The sequence below is a fragment of the Mustela lutreola genome, chromosome 1 (genome assembly GCF_030435805.1).
Source record: "Mustela lutreola isolate mMusLut2 chromosome 1, mMusLut2.pri, whole genome shotgun sequence".
Classification (NCBI taxonomy): Eukaryota; Metazoa; Chordata; class Mammalia; order Carnivora; family Mustelidae; genus Mustela; species Mustela lutreola.
In genome coordinates this window covers 287,865,187-287,886,783 of record NC_081290.1, presented here as the reverse complement: position 1 = coordinate 287,886,783, position 21,597 = coordinate 287,865,187, and the positions used below count along the sequence as shown (strand labels likewise).

Below are 21,597 nucleotides of genomic sequence, written 5' to 3'. Positions count from 1 at the left end.
GCCGGGGGAAGGATGGGGATCCATGTCTTAGTGGATGGAGAATGGATGGTGGGCTCTGGGGCTGGGGGTCGGTGTCTCGGGGATGGAAAGTGGATGGTGGGCGCCGGGGCCAGGATGGTGGTCGGTGTCTCGGAGGACAGAGGGTGGACAGTGGGCGCCAGGGCCGGGATGGTGGTCGGTGTCTCGGGGGACAGACGGTGGACAGTGGGCGCCGGGGCCAGGATGGTGGTTGGTGTCTCGGGGGACAGACGGTGGACGGTGGGCGCTGGGGCCGGGGGAGGGATGGGGTCGGTGTCTCACAGGCAGTTTCCCTCTGCACAGGGGCGGTGGGGACTGCCGCACAACAGTGTGAATGTGCTCCGTGCCCAAGCCGCGCGCTCAGAGGCCGGGAAGACGGGACATTTCTGTGTATTTTGCCAGTTAAAGAGATGTATTTACACGTGAACACGCACGCGTGCCCTGGCGGGAGCCTGCCGTGTTCCCTAACAGGGAGACGCGGCCCAGTGCTGTTCTCTCCGACTGGTGTCCCGGGCAGTCCTCTGCAGTGTCCCCCGTTGGTGTTCGGGGGGCGCAGTGTTAGGCGATTCTCAGAAGCGACAAGTGAGGCCGCGTGAACGATCCTGGGCCGCGCACACGCGCGCACAAGGTCACGGGACAGACTGCTGGGTGAACGGTGACAGCTCGGAGACCGCCCACCGGCCGGCTCCCACCCCCACCCAAACGTGCCAGGCAGCCGGCATTCGTGCAACTTTTCTCCAACCCTGCGGGCAAACCTGGGGTGTCCTGTCCATGGAACCGGTGGATGGGACATCACGGGGTCAGTCACTACTGCCTGATGTGATGGAAGATGTGACTGAGGACCATGAGGTCACCCCCGATTATCTGGGTGGGCCCTGAATGCGGTCCGTGTCCTTCCGAGAGAGGGAGGAGGGGCCACAGCCCCGGGACACCGGGGCCCCCAGCAGCAGCAGGAGCAGGAAGGATGCAGCAGGACCCCCAATGCCGCAGGACCCCTGGATTTCCGCTTCTGGTCTCAGAGCCCTGCTTTGTTCCGCCGACTCTAGCACAGGCCCCAGCCCCACGACAGGCTGCTGGCCTCGGCCGGTCACGACGTCTGCTGGCAGAGGCGGCCCAGCCAGAGAGGCGGCATGAGCCGGCTCTGGCTGAGGAGGTCGAGGCTTTCCGGAGACCACCGGGGCCTTCCGCACTGGGTTTGCGAGGATGTGCAGGAGTTCTCCGCAGCACCGGGCCTTCCCCGGGCGAGGACCAGGGAGAGTTCAGCGTGCTCTGCGCAGCTCTGAAGTCAGAAATGCTGCCCGGTGCAGGACGTGGGGGCGGAGCGGTCGAGGACCCGTGGGAGATGGAGGTGCCCCTCTTCTGGGGGGGGAACCTCTCGCCGCTTCCTCCGCACCAGCAGCCTGTGGGCACCGAAGTCTCAAGGCTGTCTGCATGTGGCCCTGCTGTCACCAGGTGCCACCCCGGCTCCCCACGCCCGAGTGCCTGAGTGCTGGGTGTCCTGGCCCAGGCTCTTCAGGGTTCCCCGGCAACCACTTCAAAGAGCGCCCGCCGCCCTGACGGCGCCCCCTCCGGGCCCCATCCATCCTCCCACCCCCGCTGCCGCCCCCGACTCTGAGCACCTGGACGCCGGCGACTACCTTCGTGAGCGTCCTGGGCTACGCGGGCAGCACCGCACATCGCATGGCCGGGAACGCCGCACCATCACTCCCCTCCCAGCTGTGGAGGCCAGAAGCCTAACGGGGAACCCCAGCCCCGCGCTTCCCGGAGCTGCTGCAGGTGCCCGTTCTCCTCCCAGGGCTGTGCGGGGGGGGGGGGGGGGGGCACCCCCAGCCCCCTCCTCTGCTCGGCTCTCCCCTCTCCAGGACGGGAGCTCTCCTGGGAACTTCCAGCCCCTGCCAGAAATGCGGGCAGGTAGGGACCCAAGGGCCTCCCTGCTGGCCTGCGTCCCAGAGGCCTTCCCGTCCCCAAGCAACCCCCCCGCCCCGCTCCACACTGGCAGGCGATGCGGAGGACCCGCGTGGGCGGCTCTGCCTGGACCAAGGCTTTGGGCAGGGAGGCGGCTGTAGCCATGTGCCTTGGGCTTTCTCTCTGAAGCCTCTGGCCTGTGCCCAGGAGGGAGGGTTCTCCCCATGTTCCAGAAGCAGAAGCTGAGATCTAGGGAGCTTCACTGACATTCCTGGGCTTCGGGAAGTCTCCGGCCCGTGTCGGTGGGGGAGGCACCCCATGTCTCCAGGGCCTACAGAAGCCCAGCTGGGCCAGGCACGCCTGCTGGGCTGTCAGGGAAAGGAACATCCGGCCGCCGCCCTCCCTGAGCTGAGTCCTCTGGGCCCCGCTCGCCCCGCGAATGGCACCATGGTGACATCCTGGGGGTGGACAGGGGCTCCGTCCTGGTGCACCAAGGTGACCTGGCCTCAAAGGAGGTGTCTAGGCCTCACCCACCTTGGAATGTAGGCTTCACCCACTGTGGCCTCTGATGGTGAGGGGGTCCCTGGCCAACGAGGAGGATCACACCAAGTTCAGAAGGATGGAAAGCTCAGCCGGGGTCAGCTGAGGAGGGTCCGGGAGCCCCTGGCACTGGGGCAGCGGCTGAGGGCAAGGCTGGCTGGCACGGAGCCGAGGGTGGCCCCCGACGGGCACAGTGCTCTCGGGCGGAACCCTTCCTGGGCTGTGCAGCAAAGGGTCAGGTCAGAGGACACGTCTCCCACTGCTGCCCTAGGCCCTCCCCTGCAGTGACCCTGTGTTGTTCCCCATCACCCACTGGGCACGCGGGGGCAAGGAGACAGGGAAGACCCCTGAGCAGAGAGTGGGCCAGAGACCGGCAGATCGACCGAGACAGGCCAGCTGACGTCTGGGCTTCACCTCCCCGGGCCCGGGCACTCTCTGGGAGCACAAGCCACAGGGCTGACTTGGGCTAGCGCTCAGGGGGAGTGGGACTGCTGGCCACTGCAGGGCGTGGGCAACCTCTGCCACTCACCTGGCCCTGGGTGGCCACGATTCCTAACTTACCCAGAGGAAAACCAGAATTTTAAGTGGATTGACCCCAACTCTGGGGCACTGCTGAGAAAGTAGCTTCACTGAGGCAGTTTACGCATGTACAACCAGACACTCTCAAGTGAAGCAGTTCCCAGAGTCCCTGTCTCCTCGGGGGTGTCCCGGTCACCCTGCCACCGTGGCCCCGGCCATCCCACAGCCTTCAGAAGCCAGAACAATGCGTCGTCTGTAGGCCCTTCTTTGTATCTGGCTTCCCCCAGCCAAGGCTGGGACCCTTCCACTTTGGGCGTGAGCCCTGCACTCGGCGGGTGCAGAGCCGCCCGCAGATTTAAGGGTGCAGAGGCGGGCGAACCAGGAAGGACAGACCTGGCAGCTGGGCCCAGTCTCGTGTAGGACAAGTTAGTTTAAGGAGGGAGTACAGAAGGAAGGAGGGTCAGGCCACAGAGCCCATGGGGCGGGAAGGTAGCCCTGGACGGTCACTGAAAGCCTCTGAAAAGCATTGTGGTGGCCCAGCCCAGAAGGGGGACGCAAAGGTGGCTCCAGGCAATTCAGGGGTCATGACCCACGCAGTCAGCAATCGCCCAAACAGCCGCTGCAAGTGCCCCCTTCCCCACTGGCTCCTGGCGGCTCGGGCCCTCTCTGGCACAAGCAGCAGGGCCTGAACGACCCCACAGAGCCTCCGGCGGTCTCCCTGGGCTGCCAGCAGAGGCCCGGATGGAGGACGGATGCCAGGCTCCCCGTCCAGCGGACAGCTCTGCGGACAGGCCAGGAGGCAGTGCCACAAGAGATGGTGGGGGAAGACACAGCTTCTCAGGCTTCGGGCTGGAGTCTTGCTGTCCAGATACGCCAGGCTGAGGCCCTGCAGGCCCCAGGGACCGAGCTCCATGATGGAAGCCACATGGGGGTGCTGGTGACACACGCACACTCTTGTCCTCCCACAGAGAAATAAGACCCAGGGCCTCCAGGGACGGCCACCATCCAGACGCCCCTCCCACCGTCGTCCGTGCTGGTCCCACGAGAAAACACGCCTGGTCTGCCCGCACCGTGCAGGTCGCCGCCGAGAGCCAGCAAGCCCAGTCACTACTCCCTCGGAGCCCAGGCGGCAGGCTGCTCTCGCCAGGCTCTAAAGGGAGCCGCTGCAGATGCGAGCCCACACGGGGCTGCCCATCGGCAGCTCCTCAGGACCACACTCTCAGGCATGGCCTACGTCCGCCACGGGCCGGCGGCACGGACTCGGCCAGTCTCCGAGGAAGGGCACGGGCTCCCCCCAGCCCTGCCATCCCACGCCATGGCAGCACATGGCGGCCAGGCGCCCTGCATATGCACGTGGCTTGGACTCCCGGCCCAGACAATGCGTGTCGACTCCCAGTGAATCCCTAGAAGCTGCAGGCAGAGGGGGCCCAACAGAGCCCGGCCCCTGGGGCCCCCAGCACCCTGCCAGCCCGTGCTGTGCCCATCTGAGGGGGCTCGTCCCACAAGCCCCGCGGCTCTTCGGTGAGGCCCGGCAGCCTTCAGGCCGAGCAGTGCTGCTGCTGCCGTGAAGGCGCCTCTGTCACCCACCGCAGAGGCTCAGGAGCCAGCGGGAGAGGATCCCCCCGAAAGGTCACGCTCAGAGCGAGCCCCGGGCCAGCAGGACAGGTGCTCCCCGCTGAAGCCGTCCCTGCCAACGTGCCGCCATCGCCCGAGCACAGCACTGTGTGTCGCCCCTGCTTGCACCCTGGACGCTCCAGGGCAACAGGACACGTGGAGAACTTGGGGAGCCCTGGCCAGGCAGGGTCCATAGGGATGAGAAGCTGCCCTGGAGGTCTGGGGGCCCACCCTCAAGAGGTGCTCCCTGCGCTCACGTGTCCTCTCTGCTGACCGCCCTCGGGGGATGGGGTTCTCATCCTGTGTCAGCTGGAACAAAGCACCTCCGGCACCCGCAGGCTGCTTGGGTAGGGCGTGGGGGGCCGGGGACTTCAAGAACCGAGAACGTCCTGGTTCTAGCTGTCTGGGGCACACTGGAAGCCCGGCTGTTCCAAACCCTTGGGCAGCACTTCCTGCTCCTTCATGTGGGCACTCCCAGGGACAAGCCAGGCCCCCAGACAGGCTCAGGGTGAGCTGGGCACGGGCAGCTGGCCCGCGGGAGGCGTGGCTGCGTGCTCACCCTCTCTGGGCAGCTGCACTCCCCCGGGCACGTGCTGAGCAAGGGCTCGTGTGACACCTGTCTCTGGGGGTAGCGCTCCCTCTCAGGAAGGAATGGAGGTTCCACTGGAAAAGTACCAGTGAGAAGACAGAAGTGGGCTTTATGCAGGAACTTTCCTTCCTGGAACCTTCTGGACCTGAAAGGTACAGCCCTACAAACTCCCAAGAAACAGTGTACTCCTGGGGGGGACCCCAAGTCCATCCAGACTGTGAAGTGGGTCTGCAGACCTAAGGAGCAAACTAAACGTAGTCATCTCCGGAGAACTGGCGGACGTGGAAGAGCAGAGGCCTCCGGTCCGGGTCTGCCCATCTGCAGGGCTCAGGAGGCCGCACAGCCACGGTCGGGAGCTGCCGGGAGTAGGCAGGGGCCAGCGCCACCCCCCCCCCGCTCCTCCCACAGAGAGACTGCGCACAGAGCTGGCTCCATGTTTCACAACTTTAATAGAATATTCTAACTATTCTGTACAAACTGAAAACACCGTATTCAGTTACAAATGTTATTAGAAGTAAGGCCGAGCACTCCACAGACCTGGTCACAGTGTGGACACACGTCCCCGGCTGCCAGAGACCATGGTCGCACACTCAGAAACCCCACACGCCAGCCAAGAACAGGTCGCTCTGAACCCAGGGCTTTTAGAACAAGATGAGCACGGGGCCAAGAATTGGGGGTTGTGCGAAAGCAAGACTTGACATGGACACACTAGAAGGACAGCAGCACGTCCCAGCCCGGCCCCTCACCTGCGGGCGCAGGCCCGCCATCCCCCAGAGCCAGGAGGTCTGTATGTCATGAAAACGAGCGCCCGCCCTCAGCCGCAGGCAGGACAGAGCGAGGTTCCTTCTCCACAGGCCTTGCTCCCCTGGGAGCCACCACCACCCCCGCCAGGCGAGTCGCCAGGTCACCCGTCACACACATGGTTTCTGAGAGTGTAAGGACAAGTGACAGCAAGCGTCCCAAGCCCTCACCAGCAGGAAAGAATAAATAAATATGAGGATGAGCCACAAACACTCGAGCCTCAGGGCTGGGGCGCACCGCCGCCCCTGCCGCACCCCGAGGGCCACAGAACCAGAGACGGAGTGTTCTACGGAGAACAGGACCCTATGCAGCTCTTCTGAGCCCGCTAGAGCACAGGAGACCGAGAGGTGGGAGACAGAGCACGCAGCTTCTTCGAGGGAAGAAGAATCCAGTCCGACCGCGGAGGGGCGGGACTGGTTCTGGAGGCCCCGGAACCACCCCCCCCACACGTCTGCTCTTGGCATCGCCCCACCTTCTGCCACCCCTTTCCCCCGGGGGTCTCTGGGGCCCTCCCGGAGGCAGGGCCTGGGAAAGTCCACTGAGCTGCACCCAAGGCCGTAGAGGGTGCTGGAATCAAACCTCCTATTTCTGAAAGGCATTTAAGTTGCCACTGTACAGGTTAAGCAAAATAATAAGGATAAAGGGAAAGTTAAAGTCAAAATCATGCACTTGAAAACAAGTTAGAAGAAAGCACTGCCAATACGGTGGTGGGGCCGCCGCGCCAAGTCCCGCCGCTGCGGCTGGGGGGCCTCGCTCCTCACTGCTGTTTGCACTCCGAGGGCTGGCTGGGCTCCTTCTGTCAACGAGAGAAGACAGGACTTGTAGGAAACTGGTGTCATCACCCCGTTACCGCCAACCGACAGTGCAAGCCAAGACTTGATTTAGTACCTTCGTTCTAACTGAACAAACGGTTACCGCAGACGTGCTTCTACGGCAGTAACCGAACATCAGCCGACTTCCCAGGAACAGTCTCACCGGGGCTGCCTTTCTTGTTGGGAGACAAGCCCGGAGTGTAAGTCATGGCCCAGGCACCGGGAAGGAAAAGCGCCTCAGGGTCAGGGACACTCATCTGTGCAAGGGGAGCCACACTCCAAAGTGACATGGCAGGCTCGGCGTCTCAGGCAAGCCCCCCGACCCTGCCCACGTGACACACCAGCCGACTCCCCTTTCTGTCCCTGCCACCTGAAGGCAGGCTCAGCACCTGAAAGGGGAAGGTGCCACTGTGCGGCGGGCCGAGGCGGCCGGGTAGCTCCACCAGCCCCCGGCAGCAGCCCACAGCCAGGAGGCCACACCAACAGCTCCGCACACGGCCTCGGTCCCCCCAGGCCCCTCCCCAAGTGGGAATTCTATCCTTCCAGAAAGGCAGCAGGGAGAGACCAGGCCCCCTGGCAGAGAAGCACGTCCCCGTCGGGATAATCTAACACGCCTCTCAGCGTTCAGAGCACAGCCGGCAGACCCACGCGTTCTGTGGGGAGGCCGACGTCGCAGCCTGAGACCCAGGCCCCCAGATCACCCACCATTCCGGGCAATACACGTACTCACCAGTGGCCTCTAACTCTCGGCTGCCAAGATTACAAATTATTTTCATACAATCTGCCAAGCCTATGGAGCCTTAAAAAAAACCACCACCACCCCACAAACAGGGAGATAATGAATCTTCTATGGCTGAACTGGGAGTCCGTTCTTTGAGAAACTACACTTGAGATATGAAAAAATCACGTGCTGAGGATGCAGAAAGCAAGCCATGATCTCAGACCGGAGTCTAAGAAAGTCTCATGGGAAAACACAGGGATGCCGCCGGGATGTTCCAGGTCTCTGCCCAGCAACGGGACACCCTAGGAGGAGTGTCCTGGCCTGGGCGTCACATGTGCATCTGAAACTCTGCTAAAAAACGAACCCAGGCCCCCAAACGAAACACATCTGACCAGAAATCCAGGCGGGAAAAGATCAGAATCAGACTGTGGATCTGGAGGCAGCCCCGGCGGTCAGGAGTGGCCGGGGAAGCGGGAGGCGCACCCAGCTCCACGTGGCTGTAGCGCAAGGTGTGGGGGAGGGCAGGCAGCTTTTTAAGGGTGACGGGAGAAGCGCATGTTTCCACATTGTGTCTGCAGGAAGGAAGTGGCTTAGAGAAGACGGAGCTAAGGAAGTGGCCCTGCAGGGTGATGTGGTAGGAACAGGGCAGGGGCACAGCCCGGGAGGGACTCCTCCTGCTCTGCCCTTCTGTGTACAGACGAGGGGGACACACGCAGCGTTTTGCGACAGCAGGCTTGACACAATTTACAGTACGCTGGGAGTCATTTCAGACGCTTACTGTTAACCAGGAAAACGTATTATCCTTTTGTTTAAAACACATTCAGTAGCTTGGGGGATAATGCCTGCTGGAGGTAGCGGGCCTCGCAGACGCTCCCCTGGCTGGCAGGCAGGCGGCCCCCTCTCTGGGGACAGCATCCACATGGACACACGTCCTAGGCTGTAAAGTCAACAGAGAATCCCAAAGCTTCTGATGTGAATTTTATCAACGAGACACCGCTGGGTTTCAGCCTGTGACACAGGCCAAGACAGGACTCCAACTAAACCCTGCATCCTCGGGCTCAGGCCACAAAGTCCGATGGCAGCCTGGTCATCCGATGCCCCGATTATCACGGGAGAGGAGTCTGGTGTTTCCAAGGCACAAACTAACAGCCCAAATCCTGCACGTCAGGGAGCCATTTCAAAGCCATGTTGTAACAGAAGGGGGGCGGGAATAAGCCACCGTGCACACAGCTGGCCCCTATAGCTTCCCAGGGGCCCAGAGCCGGGGCCCATGAGCCTGCGGGACAGTAGAGGGCAGGGCCCCCACAGCAGAGCGGCTGCCGGCCTGAGGCAGCCCGGTGGCTATGCCACAGGAGGGTCCCCCTGACCCAGAGACAGGCTGAACAGGTAAGGGACGCCTTCCCGTGACTGGTGGGGGGGAGCGGGTCTTGGGGGGGGGGGGGGCTTCCCGTGACTGGTGGGGGGGAGCGGGTCTTGGGGGGGGCACTGTTCAGACGAGCGGGGCGACAGGAAACAAGGGCAATGGAACAAGCTGTCCTGTCCACGGCAGTCATCAGACCCGCACCCTTCAACACACAGCACCCGGGCGTCCGATCACCTCCCCTGGCTACCACGTTGCCTTGCCAGGAGGTGAGTGTGCTTCTGCTCGGTTCTGAGCGCGAGCCCGCGGGAGCGGGACAGGGACAGGGAGGCCTCGTGGAGACTGTCAGAGGCCCGTGGTCTGCCTGTCAGCGCTGGCACGCCGCTGCGGCCCAGAGCTCACAGGCCCTGCTTTCCACACTGAGAGTGGCCACTCGGCACCCGCCCGGGCCCCCCGGCCATTCCCAGGGGCGACCATCACGGCACCCGCCTCCTGGAGCATCTTCGGACCACTGCCGCCCGCTCTGCCCCCGGGAGGACCGTGTCCCACAAGGGAGGGAACGGATGGCTGGAACGGAGACGCAACGGCCCACGCCATGGGGGCTGTTAACCCCAGCACAGTCCAAGTTCAGGCGGCCCTCTGTGACCGAATGGTCTGCACCCCACCTGAATTTACGAAGTAGAAACAACGGACAGAAAGAGCACAGCAGCTGCTTCCCGCCGCATGGGGTGCAGCCAGCGCGAACATGGGCTTCCCGAGGCCTGCGCCCTGTGTTCTTCCTGGCAGACGGGCCCGCCCACAAAAGAAATGCCACACCAGTCACGCCTGGGACGTGGTCAGCAGCGAAGAGCAGCTCAGCAAGGAGCCGGAGGTGGTTTCTGACGGCCGGTTTCAGGAGCGCACGCAACGGCCGCCTGCGCTCTCCGCTCTTCCGAATGCACCGTGCTCAGCCCTGCGCGCGCCCAGTGTGCCCGGCCCGCAGCCTCCCCGCTAGTCACAAAGTCACAACACAGCACCGTTATCAAGCACAGACCAGAAGACTGGATTAGGAATGAATGGAATTCCACCTTACCTAAAAACGCATGAATAACAGACAAAAATTACACCTAAATGGGAAAAAATTGAAAGGAAGTGTCAGCATAAAAGAAAATAAAATGCACAAAATCGTACAGGCGGGGAGCAGCGGCTCTCTCATGACACAAAGGGCTACAAGTCCTCGAGCCTGAGACGAGCAACCCCAACCCACCCGGTCTGCACATTTAACACCAAAACACCCTCCTCCCTCGTCTGCCCATGTGCAGACCAGCCCCCAAAGGACAAGCCCTGGGCCCTCCTGGCTGCGCAGGGCTCGCAGTCCCGGCGCCTCCCACCGGGGAACCTCCTCTCCCCCCCAACCGACAGCACATGCGGAGACCAGGGAGCACCAGTCCTGACACCCCCCACGGTACCGGAGGACTCGTGAGGAAAGGCGCTTCCAGAAAACAGACGTGGCAGGAGACAGCAAAGGACAAACAACAGAAGGGAGTGACGAGTGATGGAGTCATGGAGCCCCCACGGCAAACTGCCCTCCGTCTCTGCTTAAGAATCCGAACCGTGAGAGTGCACGGCAGCGCCCCAAGAGGCAGAAAGACAGGCAGACACACAGGGGACAGCAGCCCCGCCCAGGAGCCCTGACCCCGAGCCAGGGCTCCCGCGTCGGGGAGCCAAGCCCAGGGGCACCTGCACTCGACCCCTGGCCCCCGCCCCTGCTCGACAGGCTGGCTGGGCAGAGGCGAGCCCTCCCGGGAGCACTGTCCCAGCCGAGTATTCACGTGGTGGGTGTGAAAACGTCTGAAGCCCACCCTTCCCTGGGAGCTGTGCTGTAGCGCATGCGTTCACGCCAACACTGGGTGTTCACGACAGAAACAAGACCCACACGCACTTAGAGCGCGGGGTCACGAGCCCGGCACTGCGGGCACGTCTCACTTCGGGCACGTCTCACTTCGGGCAAACACAGAGGACGGACAAACGAATAAACAGCGCCCAGGTCACCGGAGATCCGGGTCACCAACGGCAAGAAGGCGAGTGCTCGGACGGCCCGTGAGCACGCAGCGAGCTTCCCACTGGCTTCCTGCTCGCCAGCGTGAGGACGGCGGCCGCACGGCCTGCACTAAAGCAGCTCCGGGTTGAAGGGGTGTGCCAAGTGGCAGTGCCGCCCTCCAGCTCATCCGCCAGCCGTGAGCATCCGGACCTCCACGTGAGGTTACTGGGGCCACCTGCTCTCCTCAGTTTTGTGTCTTTTTTTTTTTTTTTTTCCTTTTTAAAGCTTCCCAGTAGACTTTCAAGGACTGGCGGTATTTACACACAGCTTCTGATTATTCTCAGCCCAAGGGCAACTGTAAAACTGTGTCTACAATTTTATGACTCTATTCTTTAAAAAAACAAAAAAAAAACTTTCAAAATTTCCTTCTCTGCACCTTTTCCAAACATGAACACAAGAAACAGCTTATTCAGGCCGTCCCTCAGCCGGTCCCCCGAGAGGACGGCAGGTGCGGCAGACCAAGCTGCTCTCCCCGGCGAGCTCATGGCAAGAGGCCAACCTCGAGCTGGAAGAGCCCTCCCCGGGCGCTGTGCACTGAGCCCCACAGCCCGCACGAGGGGCCGCTCACCCCCGTTCCTCTGTGTTCTCTGTGATGGCTAGAGCAGCACAGGCTCCGCCGGGGGGGATGCGGCCCCATGTCATAGCAGCACGCCATTCCCTGGGCTGGTGGCCCCCCACCAACTGACCTTGGGGTTAATGTCGGCGTCGTCCTCATCTTCTCCCTCCTCGTCACCTTCCAACTCCTGCGTAAGAGGGGGAGAGTGAGCGGAGCTCACGGGATCTAAACTCTCGCGGACCCGCGCGCCCCCCACAAAAGCAGCTGCCCAGGACCCAGCGGGAGGTCATCAATCCCTGCCCGTGAGCGATTAGGTCACCTCTGGGCAGGATGACTTCTGAACACCTTTTTGTTGGCAGCGATAACGGATACGTACACTGCGGAGAACGTGACTTGTGTGCTCACCCCACATGTCCTAATAAGCTAATCACGGGGCAACTGGACACAGGGACAGCAAGTGCCGTGTCCCCCACCGCGCCCAGCTTCCACAGGCTGGAGGCCCTGTGGCAGCTCCACACAAAGCGGGTGCACCAGCTGCTTCCGAAACCCCGTCCGCTCTAGCAGAGGAAGCAGCCCAGCGAAGCCTGAGGGAAAGGACTCTCCGGGTTCGCCATGTCTTACCTCCTCTTCTCCTTCCTCACCCTCTTCAAACTGAAAAAGGAAAAAGGAAACAAAATTTAGGTCTCAAAAGCATGAGGGCGGCCTGACCCAGGCACGGTCCCCGTCAAGCACCCCACACTGGTCAGGTCTGGGGGAAGCGGCAGCGCAGCCTGGCATCTGGACAGAGAGCAGCGCCCGCCCCGGGGGGCACGGTCTGCCGCGGGGCACCTCAGCCCCGACACTGCGGGCCCGCCCGTTCGCCGGCCCCATGGTGCTGACAGGACGCCGGTACCTGACAAGCACTCAGACAAGGCCGAGGGCGGGCACGGGTGCAGAAAGGAGACAGTCAGCGCGAGAAGGGACCGGACCACCCGGGGAACCGGCTGATCCAGGCAAACCAGGAATAGGATTTTACTATGCAAATCCATGAATTTTACTAGTATTTTTTAAACTCATACGAGGTTAAATATTTACATATTAGAAATATGAAAAAAACCCCTCGGTGTTTAAGTGTATAGAAAAAAGGCTGAACACTACGCTTGACTGGTCTTGAGTTAAATGTCTTCTAGGTCAGACGCCCGCCCAAACTCCCCATATCAAACTCAGATCAAGACCAAAGACACAACAAAGCACACCTCAACACTATGTCCTGCACGACACAAGACACCTAAAAATTAAGTAGGCTTTTTCGTAAGAGCATTTCTTTTGTTGGAGCCCACACATATTCCCCAGTGACAGCTCACACGGACTTGTGAAGGCCTAGGGGCTGGCAGGGCCCAGGCTGCACGCCCTCCCGCACCAGCTGGGTCGTGAGGGGTCCAAGCACACCCTGGTGCCCTCACCAGTCTCTAAGAGGGAAAGACCGAGGTTTGAGGTCTTGTAGCCAATCACATCTTAGCTCAGCTTGGAACTAGCCTCAAACAGACTCAAGCATGGATTTTGAGGTTCTCAGATCATTTTGTTCTGGACCTGATGGGACCTGCAGCAAACACATCTCACACAGACACGGAGCAGGGGTAACAGAGTCGGGGTACGGAGCCCATAGAACACAGGGCAGACAAAAGCAGCGCTCCTGCATCCATCCCTCCGCACCGACGTCCAGTGTGTGTGCAAGGCTGCCAACAGATCGGAGCCCTGCAAACCCACCTTTATCCCAACGTGAGTCACTGTGCCAACAGGGGTTCTTCTAAGAGCCTGACGAGCCACCAAAATCACAACCTTCAAGCCCATGTTCAGATGAGGACACCACGGCACAGAGGCTCTACGGCCGTGAGTGCAGAAGCCAGGGCCCCGGTCTCAGCAGGCCCGCGTGGGGCGCCCCCCACAGCCACCCGCTCAGCAGCAGCCCCTGCACCAGAGGCGCTGGCAGCGGACATGTGCGCGCACAGGACCAGCAGAGCCGTGCACCACCCACCGGGACCAGCCACGCAGTCTGTATCTCACGTAAAGAAAAACACTAAGCTGCGTCTCGTGCTTTAAGAACCGACGGGTGTGTGATCAACAAAGCGCGGAGACCACCGAGCTAGAGATGGCTTTTAAGTGTGTGGTCACCAGACTCTGGGGGCTACACTACGTAGAATGGAACATGTAGTTCCTCAGCTGCCAATGGATGCGTTCCACACCCTCAGCCTCCCGTGAGGCCCGTTCCACCACACCGGCAGAGCAGGCAGGCCGCAGACAGCTCTAGCGTCTAGAAAGTTCCACGGACTGTGCTGGTCTGCAGACTGCTGTGTCACCTTAAGCCCTAGCAATCACTCAAGCGCTTGGATGAGCTGACACCACACTGACTTGTGTGCCTGCGTGTTCTGCTACCCACAACCACCTCCCAGCCCAGGGACGGACGAACGGCCTTTCTGGAGTGAGCAAGTCTCAGACTACACAGCGCGCACTGGACAGCCCGCGCCCCCCGGCTGGGACTGCCAGCATGGAGAACGTGAGAAGCAGCCCTTCACTGCCTCTGGCCCGAAGCTGCTCTGACCTGCCCGGCTCCTGCTGCCCACCTGAAGCCCCGACAGACCACTTAGAAAGAGAACCCAGAACCTTCCAGGAAACACGAGTTCTCAGAGCAAGGGAACCATTATCTGAAACATACTACTAGCGGCCCACTATAAAACCAAACTTGATTCCCACAAATCCAGATGACACAGAGAGCTGAGCCTCGATTAGAACGAAGAACGACCTTGGGTGACCGTCAGAGGACTGCTGGTGAGGCAGTGCTCCAGCAGGGGAGGGGGAGAGAGGAGCCTGCGCAGCCCAGCTGCCCGTCCGTGCACCACGGGTTTCAAGTCTTTGGGGCCAGCACACCACAGGCTAGTGGAAGTCAGCTCCGTGGGTGACCTTTTCCTGTTGCCAGACCCTTGAAACAGAGATTCTCCCCATGTTTCCAAGTCACCCAAAGCTTACAGCCCTTCAGCAGGATAAGGTGAGCACTGGGACCTTCCAAGGGTGCTGTCCCTGGATGGGGGTGGCAAACTGTTCTCACAGCACCCAAGCCCGTGCTCGGCCCTCAGCCCCCGACACCAGGGGGCCCCCAGGCTGCTGCTCAGGGCGCCCCACACCGCCTGAGGGAGGCCCCCGGAGCTCCCATCCACATACGTTGTCGTCGTCCTCTATGGCCTCCCCCGTGAAGTAGAGCACAGCCCGCGGGACTATCCGCTCACGGAAGAAGTGTCCGATCTCAAAGTCAGAGGCTAATGTGAACTCCGAGTCTTCGTCCTGAGAAGGGAAAACCTCCACGTTAACACGTGTGTACGGGCGAGCCCCACGCCCCCCACCCTGCACCGCACCCTTGGTCTGGGGGACCCAGCGCTGCTGGGGATGGCGGGGCGCCCCGGTCCCACACGCGCCGGCCCCACCCTGCAGTGTCGGGAACACAGGGGACCCCGGGTCTCAGGGAGGAGAAAGGAGAGACTGAGAAGGAGGCAGCCCTGCTCTGGAGATAAAGACGTTGGCAGCACAGAGATCGAAGGACGACACAAAGCTTACCAGGGACTCTCCGTCTCCAGACGCTAGGGGAAAAACACAAAACACACGCAGGTTACGCTGACAACCAAAGCTTCTGCAGGCGCACGGGCGCAGCCACACGCGTAGTGAAGGTGGGACAGGGCGCACCCATGCCTCCCACGGCACCCTGACTGCCCCCCCCCCCCGCCCACCCTGGCCTGCCCAGCTTGGGAACGCCAGCTGGGGGGGAAGATTCTCCTAGCCCAGTGCCAACAGGTGGGAAGGCCCATCAAGATCCCCCGACTGTGGCCGCCCCGTGCATTTACGCCTTAAGGAACGTGCACCAGTGCCTGCAATCCTGTAGGACTGTCGGGAAGAGGAAAATCCTCGAGCCGTGCTTCTGAAGCTCCACATTCAGTGGGGCGACACCACGGGCGACTGCACGGCCAGGGGGAGGTGCTCGCTCAGTGCGAAGCGTCCCTCCGGCAGAAGGGAAAGACTCCCCGTGGGCAGGACGGTGCTGTGGTCGCTGCCCACCACAGAGCACCCCCCACCCTCCCGACCCAACATGCATGTGTGCAGCTGGCCACAGCCCGACCCAGAACCAAGGGTGACAGGACAGACAGGGACTTAAAACCACTCAACAAAGCCCAGTGACACTCGAATGATCACGGGACCCAAATCCGGGACTCGAGGGACACTTGTTCAAGGCCAGGTCTTGCCAGGAGCTGGAGGCTCAGAGCACTGGCCTCATCCTGCCTCTCGGGGCCTCTCCCCGCTCGGCTGTTCCCCACGGGCTGGGCACCCATGTGACAGTACCACCCCGCACCACGGTCCCTGAGTCTTGGCACATGAGCAACCCCAGCAGATTAAGATTTGGGTCTGGGACCAGTCCCGGACTTCTGCTCACGTGACTTTGGGACATGTTCTGCAGACTAAAGGACAAGCAGAGCACCGGACCAGCCAGCTTCTGTTTCCCTCACTTCAAAATACGTTTCCTGCTTTCCAACACTTCTTCCTGGCCTGTCTGATCACCCCCCAATGGCCCCTGTATACCTGTTTATAGAGCTCATCACTGGATATGATGTGCAATTCCTTTAAAAATCGCTACGTTTAGGTGTAATTTATCTACCAGACAGCTGACGTGTCTGACATTTTTAGAGTCATACAACCATCATAGGACAGTTTTAGAATGCTGAATGTCACCTCCCTCCAAATTCTGAGTCCACTTAATCTCATTTTGATTTTATTAAATTACTTAAATTCAATCTTAAGAAACCTTGCAACAAACCACTGCGTTCGGGAACCAAAGCCCCTCTGCTTCACAGCAAAAGCTCATAGGTGACCGCCAAAGGGGCCCCCTGGTCTAAAAGAAGGAAACCGATAAAGTCCCTCTGTGGCTACTGTCACCCCCGAACCAACACACGTGCATCCCCTAAGCTCAAAGACAAACGCCAGAAAGATGCGGGCCTGAGGCTGAGGGGCGGAGCTTGAGAAGCGAGGGCCCTGGGCTCCGAGACAAAGTCTGGGTCCAAGGCTCACACTTGAGCGCGGAGCACCCCTGTGGCCGAGGGCAAACAGCTCATACACCCACCAGTTACTGAGGCAGGGCTGCATTTCCACGTTTCATTTCAGTCTGTTTGTGTTCATGGAAAACAAAGAGGAAAACCGTGTGACCCGCGCTCCTCTAACACTGCGAACCGTCTGGTCTTTACACTCTCTCAAGTTTGGGAGATTCTGTTAAGACCTGCCAGTATCAGGGCGCCTGGGGGCTCAGTGGGTTAAGCCTCTGCCTTCGGCTCAGGACATGATCCCAGGGTCCTGGGATCGAGTCCCGCATCAGGCTCTCTGCTCAGGGGGAGCCTGCTTCCTCCTCTCTCTGCCTGCCTCTCTGCCTACTTGTGATCTCTGTCAAATAAATAAAGAAAATCTTAAAAAAAAAAAGAAAAAATAAGTGTAAAAAAGAAAAGACCTGCCAATATTTGGGGTCCCCAGGGGACTCAGTCATTAAGTGTCTCCTTCGGCTCTGGTCATGCCCCAGGGTCCTGGGACCGAGTCCCACATGGGGCTCCTTGCTCAGCAGGACCCTGCTTCCCTCCCTCTACCCTGCTCCCTGGTGGTTCTCTCTCCAACAAATAAAACCTTTAAAAAAAAAAAAAAAAAAAAAAAAAAGACTCGCCAGTATTTACTCTTGAAACCTGCTGCTCACCCTCCACAAGGTCAAACTTTCCATCTTTATTTTATGACTTAGGGCAGTAAAAAATCGAAGTTTCCAAGCTAAGTCTTTCAAGTTAGAAATCCAACTACTTGTGTTGTCACAATCTATAAACCCCAAGACCCCTTGAGTTCTACCAAGTCATGGAGAAAAATAAAGCAGAATTTATGAGAAAGAAAGGGTGGGGGACACTCCCCAAGCTGTGCAGGCGTACCTGGGTTGTGACCAGCGACTGGCGACAGAGGGGCCCTATAGCAGGACGGGTGGCCCCGGGGCCACCAGCGGGCCACAGCACCAACGTGTGGAAGCGTCGGCTGGGGCACTCCAGGCATCCGTCCAGCTTTCTCAGCGAGGCGCTCAGAGTGCCCGCCAGGCCTTCCCCTCTCGCTAACCCCTCCCCGACCCTGTGAGCACCGGCACCACGGCTCCTGGCACAGCAAACGTGTCCTTACTGGCCACGCTCGGCAGAGGACTGAGACCAGACCCCGCGGGTGACGATGCGACTTCATCGTCATCATCAATGCCTACGACGCACCCCACTCACCTTTCAGCGGGCTGAAGAAGTTGAAAAAGGAGTCGTTGGGAACTTGCTTGGTAATTGTCCTCACTGTGCCTCGGCCCTTATGTTTCTGCTTTTTCTTGATTGTTTTGACTGTAACGTTTTTCCCTTTCTTCCAGTCAATAACACACCTGTGGGGACAGACAGCCATCACGCACACAGACACGCGCCCTGAGAAGCGCACGGACGTCCCAGTAAACAAGGCCAGTGAGCGGCCAAACGTGGACAGCGCAGCCAAGCAGCCTGCCGGCCGCCACCACACGCCTCGCAAGTCCAGGTGACGGCCAGCGAAAGGGAACTGGCCCAGTGGCGTGGGCTGCCACGCCCTGGCAGGAAGCGCCATCAGAAGCCGGGGGCTTCTCTGGAGACTCTCCCCAAGCACGACTGCTATGACCAAGCCTGGTCAAGGCTGGGCTAAGGTGCCCAGAGGATGCTCAAGACCCTGTCACCTGCCGCCTCTGTCCAGGCCCCGGAGCACACCTGAAGTCACCCACTCACAGCCCCGAGTTCTCCAGCAGCTCAGCGGGCGGGACAAGCCGGAGAGGCGGCAGGTGACCGCTGCACCAAGTACTGACTGCTTTATTTTTCTCCGAGCGCACTGGGTCCAGGCTGCCCAGTGGGCCGGGCCGGGGGCGAGCCCCACACGCTTCCTCGCCTCCCAGCGCCTGCGGGCCCACGAGGAACCCCTGGGCAGCACGTGACTCGTCTGCTCCAGAACAGGCCTGGACGGCCCGGTCCCGGGAAATGCGCTGTCAGGGTCACTGTGGCCAGGGTCTGATAAAGCTCTGAACTGCTCCTGCAGGAGGTCCAGGAGTATTTGGTTCCAGTGAACAAGGATAATCGTGCCAATTCAAAAATCATTTCCCAAACCAAAGAAACAGACTTTCCCAAACCATCTCAAACAAGCTAAGAGGGAGAAGCTCCAAACCACACTCCCTGGTGATGGCTCTTGAAATCGCAAGCTGCTCCATCATGAGTCCAACACTTAAAGGCCCCCAATCCCCGCAGCAAGCAGCTGCCGGGTTCCGCCCTGCACAGACCCCGCCCCTCTCTCAGCAAAGACTCGTGGAGGTCCTCTATTGGCTCAGTGAGGACAGCATCCCCTAAGGGGCCTAGAGTCTAGTCCTGCATCTGAGGAGGAGACTGGGCCACCAGCCCCCACCTGACACATGTGACCTCATGACTCATGTCCCAGCACAGGCCGTCACAACCCCCCACCAGAAGGCTATTTAATGTAAATCTTGGTCTACTGGGATTTTAAGAAAACTGAAAATATTTTGCTTTATTCCTAATTTCTTACTCATTAAGTTCTAAAATCATCTGTTTTCATTTCAGAAAAAGTGGAAATGGCACGTTCTTACCCATCACAATCAACGATTTCAGGACCTTCAAAGGAGAAGGGGTCGGCCTTATCCGGCTCTGACTTCATCTTGTACGTTTTTGTCAGGACTGAATTGGTGAAGTAGTCGTTGGGTTCAAAGTGGAACTCTAATACAAAAGACTGAAAACAAAAACTCCGGTTAAGTGCCACTTAAAAACCGACAAGCCAGTGAGACTTTACGAACCACATGGTATGTACCAGAGCCAGTGCCTCTCTGGGCATGATGCCATGGACAGAAACCATTACTGAGAAGTTCAACAGGTATGGCCACGTATCAAGAAAAGCTTCTTCATTACAAAAATCAGCAACACCAAGTTCAAACACGACAGGTGGGGGAATACCTGCTGTACTCCAGCCCGAGCAGCCCCTCTGAGACCCCTCCCCAGCGGAGTCTAAGCGCGCCTGGGAAACCCTAGCTTCCCTCTGAAGCCCTGGCCTCACCCCTCGGAGGTGGGGAGGGGGTCTGGACTAGCCGGGAAACCAGGCAGCAGTGCCCAGCCCTCCCCTCCTTTGGCACACGGGCTCAGGCAGAGCACCGCCTTCCCTGTTGCGCAAGGGGGCCAGACTCTTGGTGGGGTGGGGTGGGGTGGGGGGCATCGATTGGGCCTCCTCAAACCACACCCAGGGCAAGTTCAGCCTTTGTTCACCAAGCGCCATGTAATCTGGGGAGCAAAAACGGCCGCAGGATGTGGACAAAGCAGCAGGCACAAATCCAGCCACGGGGCGGCAGGGAGGACCCTTGCTCGCCTCTTCCGTGTGCATGAGCGATGGCAGCACCCGCAAGGTGTTGGGAAATCAGGCCCGCTCGCAGACTGAGGGCAGCTCTAGAAAGGACCATCTGACGGTACCAAGAAATTAAAGTAAAACAGAATTCTCTGACCTAGTTAACTCTACTCTGAGGTACTCACAGGCTGGGAAAACCGCCCGGGGAACGGCATCACCACTAAGTGCAAAGACCCGTACCTCAGCCTCGCCCAGGGGAGAGAGGACGCCGCCGGTTCGGTAAGTCACAGAGACTTGACAAGGATCTGTGAGGCCCGCAAGCGCTGTGTGATTGGGGCGAGTCACCGTGTGTTTGTGCTACTGCTTCCTCATCTGCGAAGTGGAGCGAACAGCCTCCCCCCTTCTCTCCCCGAGCTGGTTAGAGGACTGACCTCTGGAAGCACTTAGAAAACGGTTTATACAGGCAGTGCTTGCTAAATGGTAGCTATTCCAATTTTCTTTTTTTTTTTTTTTTTTTTTTTTAAGATTTTATTTATTTATTTGAGAGAGAGACAGTGAGAGAGAACATGAGCGAGGAGAAGGTCAGAGGGAGAAGCAGAATCCCCGTGGAGCTGGGAGCCCGATGCGGGACTCGATCCCGGGACTCCGGGATCATGACCTGAGCCGAAGGCAGTCGTCCAACCAACTGAGCCACCCAGGCGTCCCTATTCCAATTTTCATTACAAGGACACAACTACCAGCCGGGAAAAAATAGATTTGAAAGACTAAAACCGAACCACTTCCACTAAGGGGGAAGGGGAAACTGCCCCGTGCAGAGCTCGAGGCCCTGGCCTGGCAGAGAGCAGGCACAGCCGCGGCACCCCACATGGACCCCTCTCGGCTCCTGGCCCCCGCCCCAGGGCGGCACCCACCCTGAAGCCAGAAGCGAGTGCTCGGTCAGTGAGGAGGCTGCTAGGAGCCCCGAAGTCTGCAGGCTGCGCCCGCAAGCGCGGACGGGCACCCCAGGGGACAGAGAGGGCTCACGAGCGCCACGCAGGGGCTCCGCCTCACTCCCTACGCGGGCGCAGGTTCGTCTCACACTTCCCTTTCCCACCAGCTCTGCAGACCGAGCACGTCATCTCTCTGCTTTCAGGTTCTCCTATCTTTTCCTTCCCCAGGGCCTCCGTTTAGTCTAGTGTCACACACGACTAAGGATGAATTAAGAAAGGGTTCAAGAGGCGCCTGGGGCTGGCTCAGTTGTTGAAGCGTCTGCCTTTAGCGCCTTTAGCTCAGGTCACAATCCCAGGCTCCTGGGATCGAGTCCGGCACTGGACGCCCCACTCAGCTGCAAGCCTGCTTCTCGCTCTGCCCCCGGCCGGCTCATGCTCGCTCGCTCCTATCTGAAACGGAAGGAAGGCAGGGATGGAGGGTTCGGATCCAACAGAAACGGGCCCAAAGAGGAGGCCGCCTCCATCCCACACCGTCCCCTCTAGCCAGTCAGCCGTAAGCACACAGCGGAGGCCCAACAGTCCCTGTACTTAAGTGTGAACTGAGACCCCGCCCATGCCTAGCGGGATACACATGGCTGCTACCGCCCGTGCCCACCCTGCCCGCGGGCCACCGCTGGCCACTGCAGTCTGGGCAGACGGCACACGGGAACTCTGCACTACGCTTGAAATTAA

At 60.0% G+C, this 21,597-nt stretch overlaps 1 protein-coding gene across 6 annotated transcripts in view; it reads right to left on the bottom strand.

Annotated features, from left to right (window-relative positions):
- Nucleotides 1–5,615: 5,615 nt before the first annotated feature.
- The window catches only part of NAP1L4 (nucleosome assembly protein 1 like 4), a 43,050-nt gene continuing 27,068 nt past the window's right edge, over nt 5,616–21,597 (bottom strand). For 4 of the 6 annotated variants that reach the window (XM_059150815.1, XM_059150844.1, XM_059150862.1 and 1 more), the window contains 8 exons: nt 19,194–19,333; nt 17,818–17,963; nt 15,101–15,123; nt 14,711–14,830; nt 12,137–12,166; nt 11,646–11,702; nt 6,875–6,970; nt 5,616–6,782 (listed from right to left, as the gene is read on the bottom strand). In XM_059150815.1, coding sequence (XP_059006798.1) covers nt 6,744–6,782; nt 6,875–6,970; nt 11,646–11,702; nt 12,137–12,166; nt 14,711–14,830; nt 15,101–15,123; nt 17,818–17,963; nt 19,194–19,333 — 651 coding nt within the window. In that variant the 3' untranslated portion in view covers nt 5,616–6,743. Of the gene's footprint in view, nt 6,783–6,874; nt 6,971–9,951; nt 9,986–11,645; nt 11,703–12,136; nt 12,167–14,710; nt 14,831–15,100; nt 15,124–17,817; nt 17,964–19,193; nt 19,334–21,597 lie in introns of all 6 variants that reach the window. The other 2 variants (XM_059150834.1, XM_059150824.1) reach the window with 2 other exon arrangements.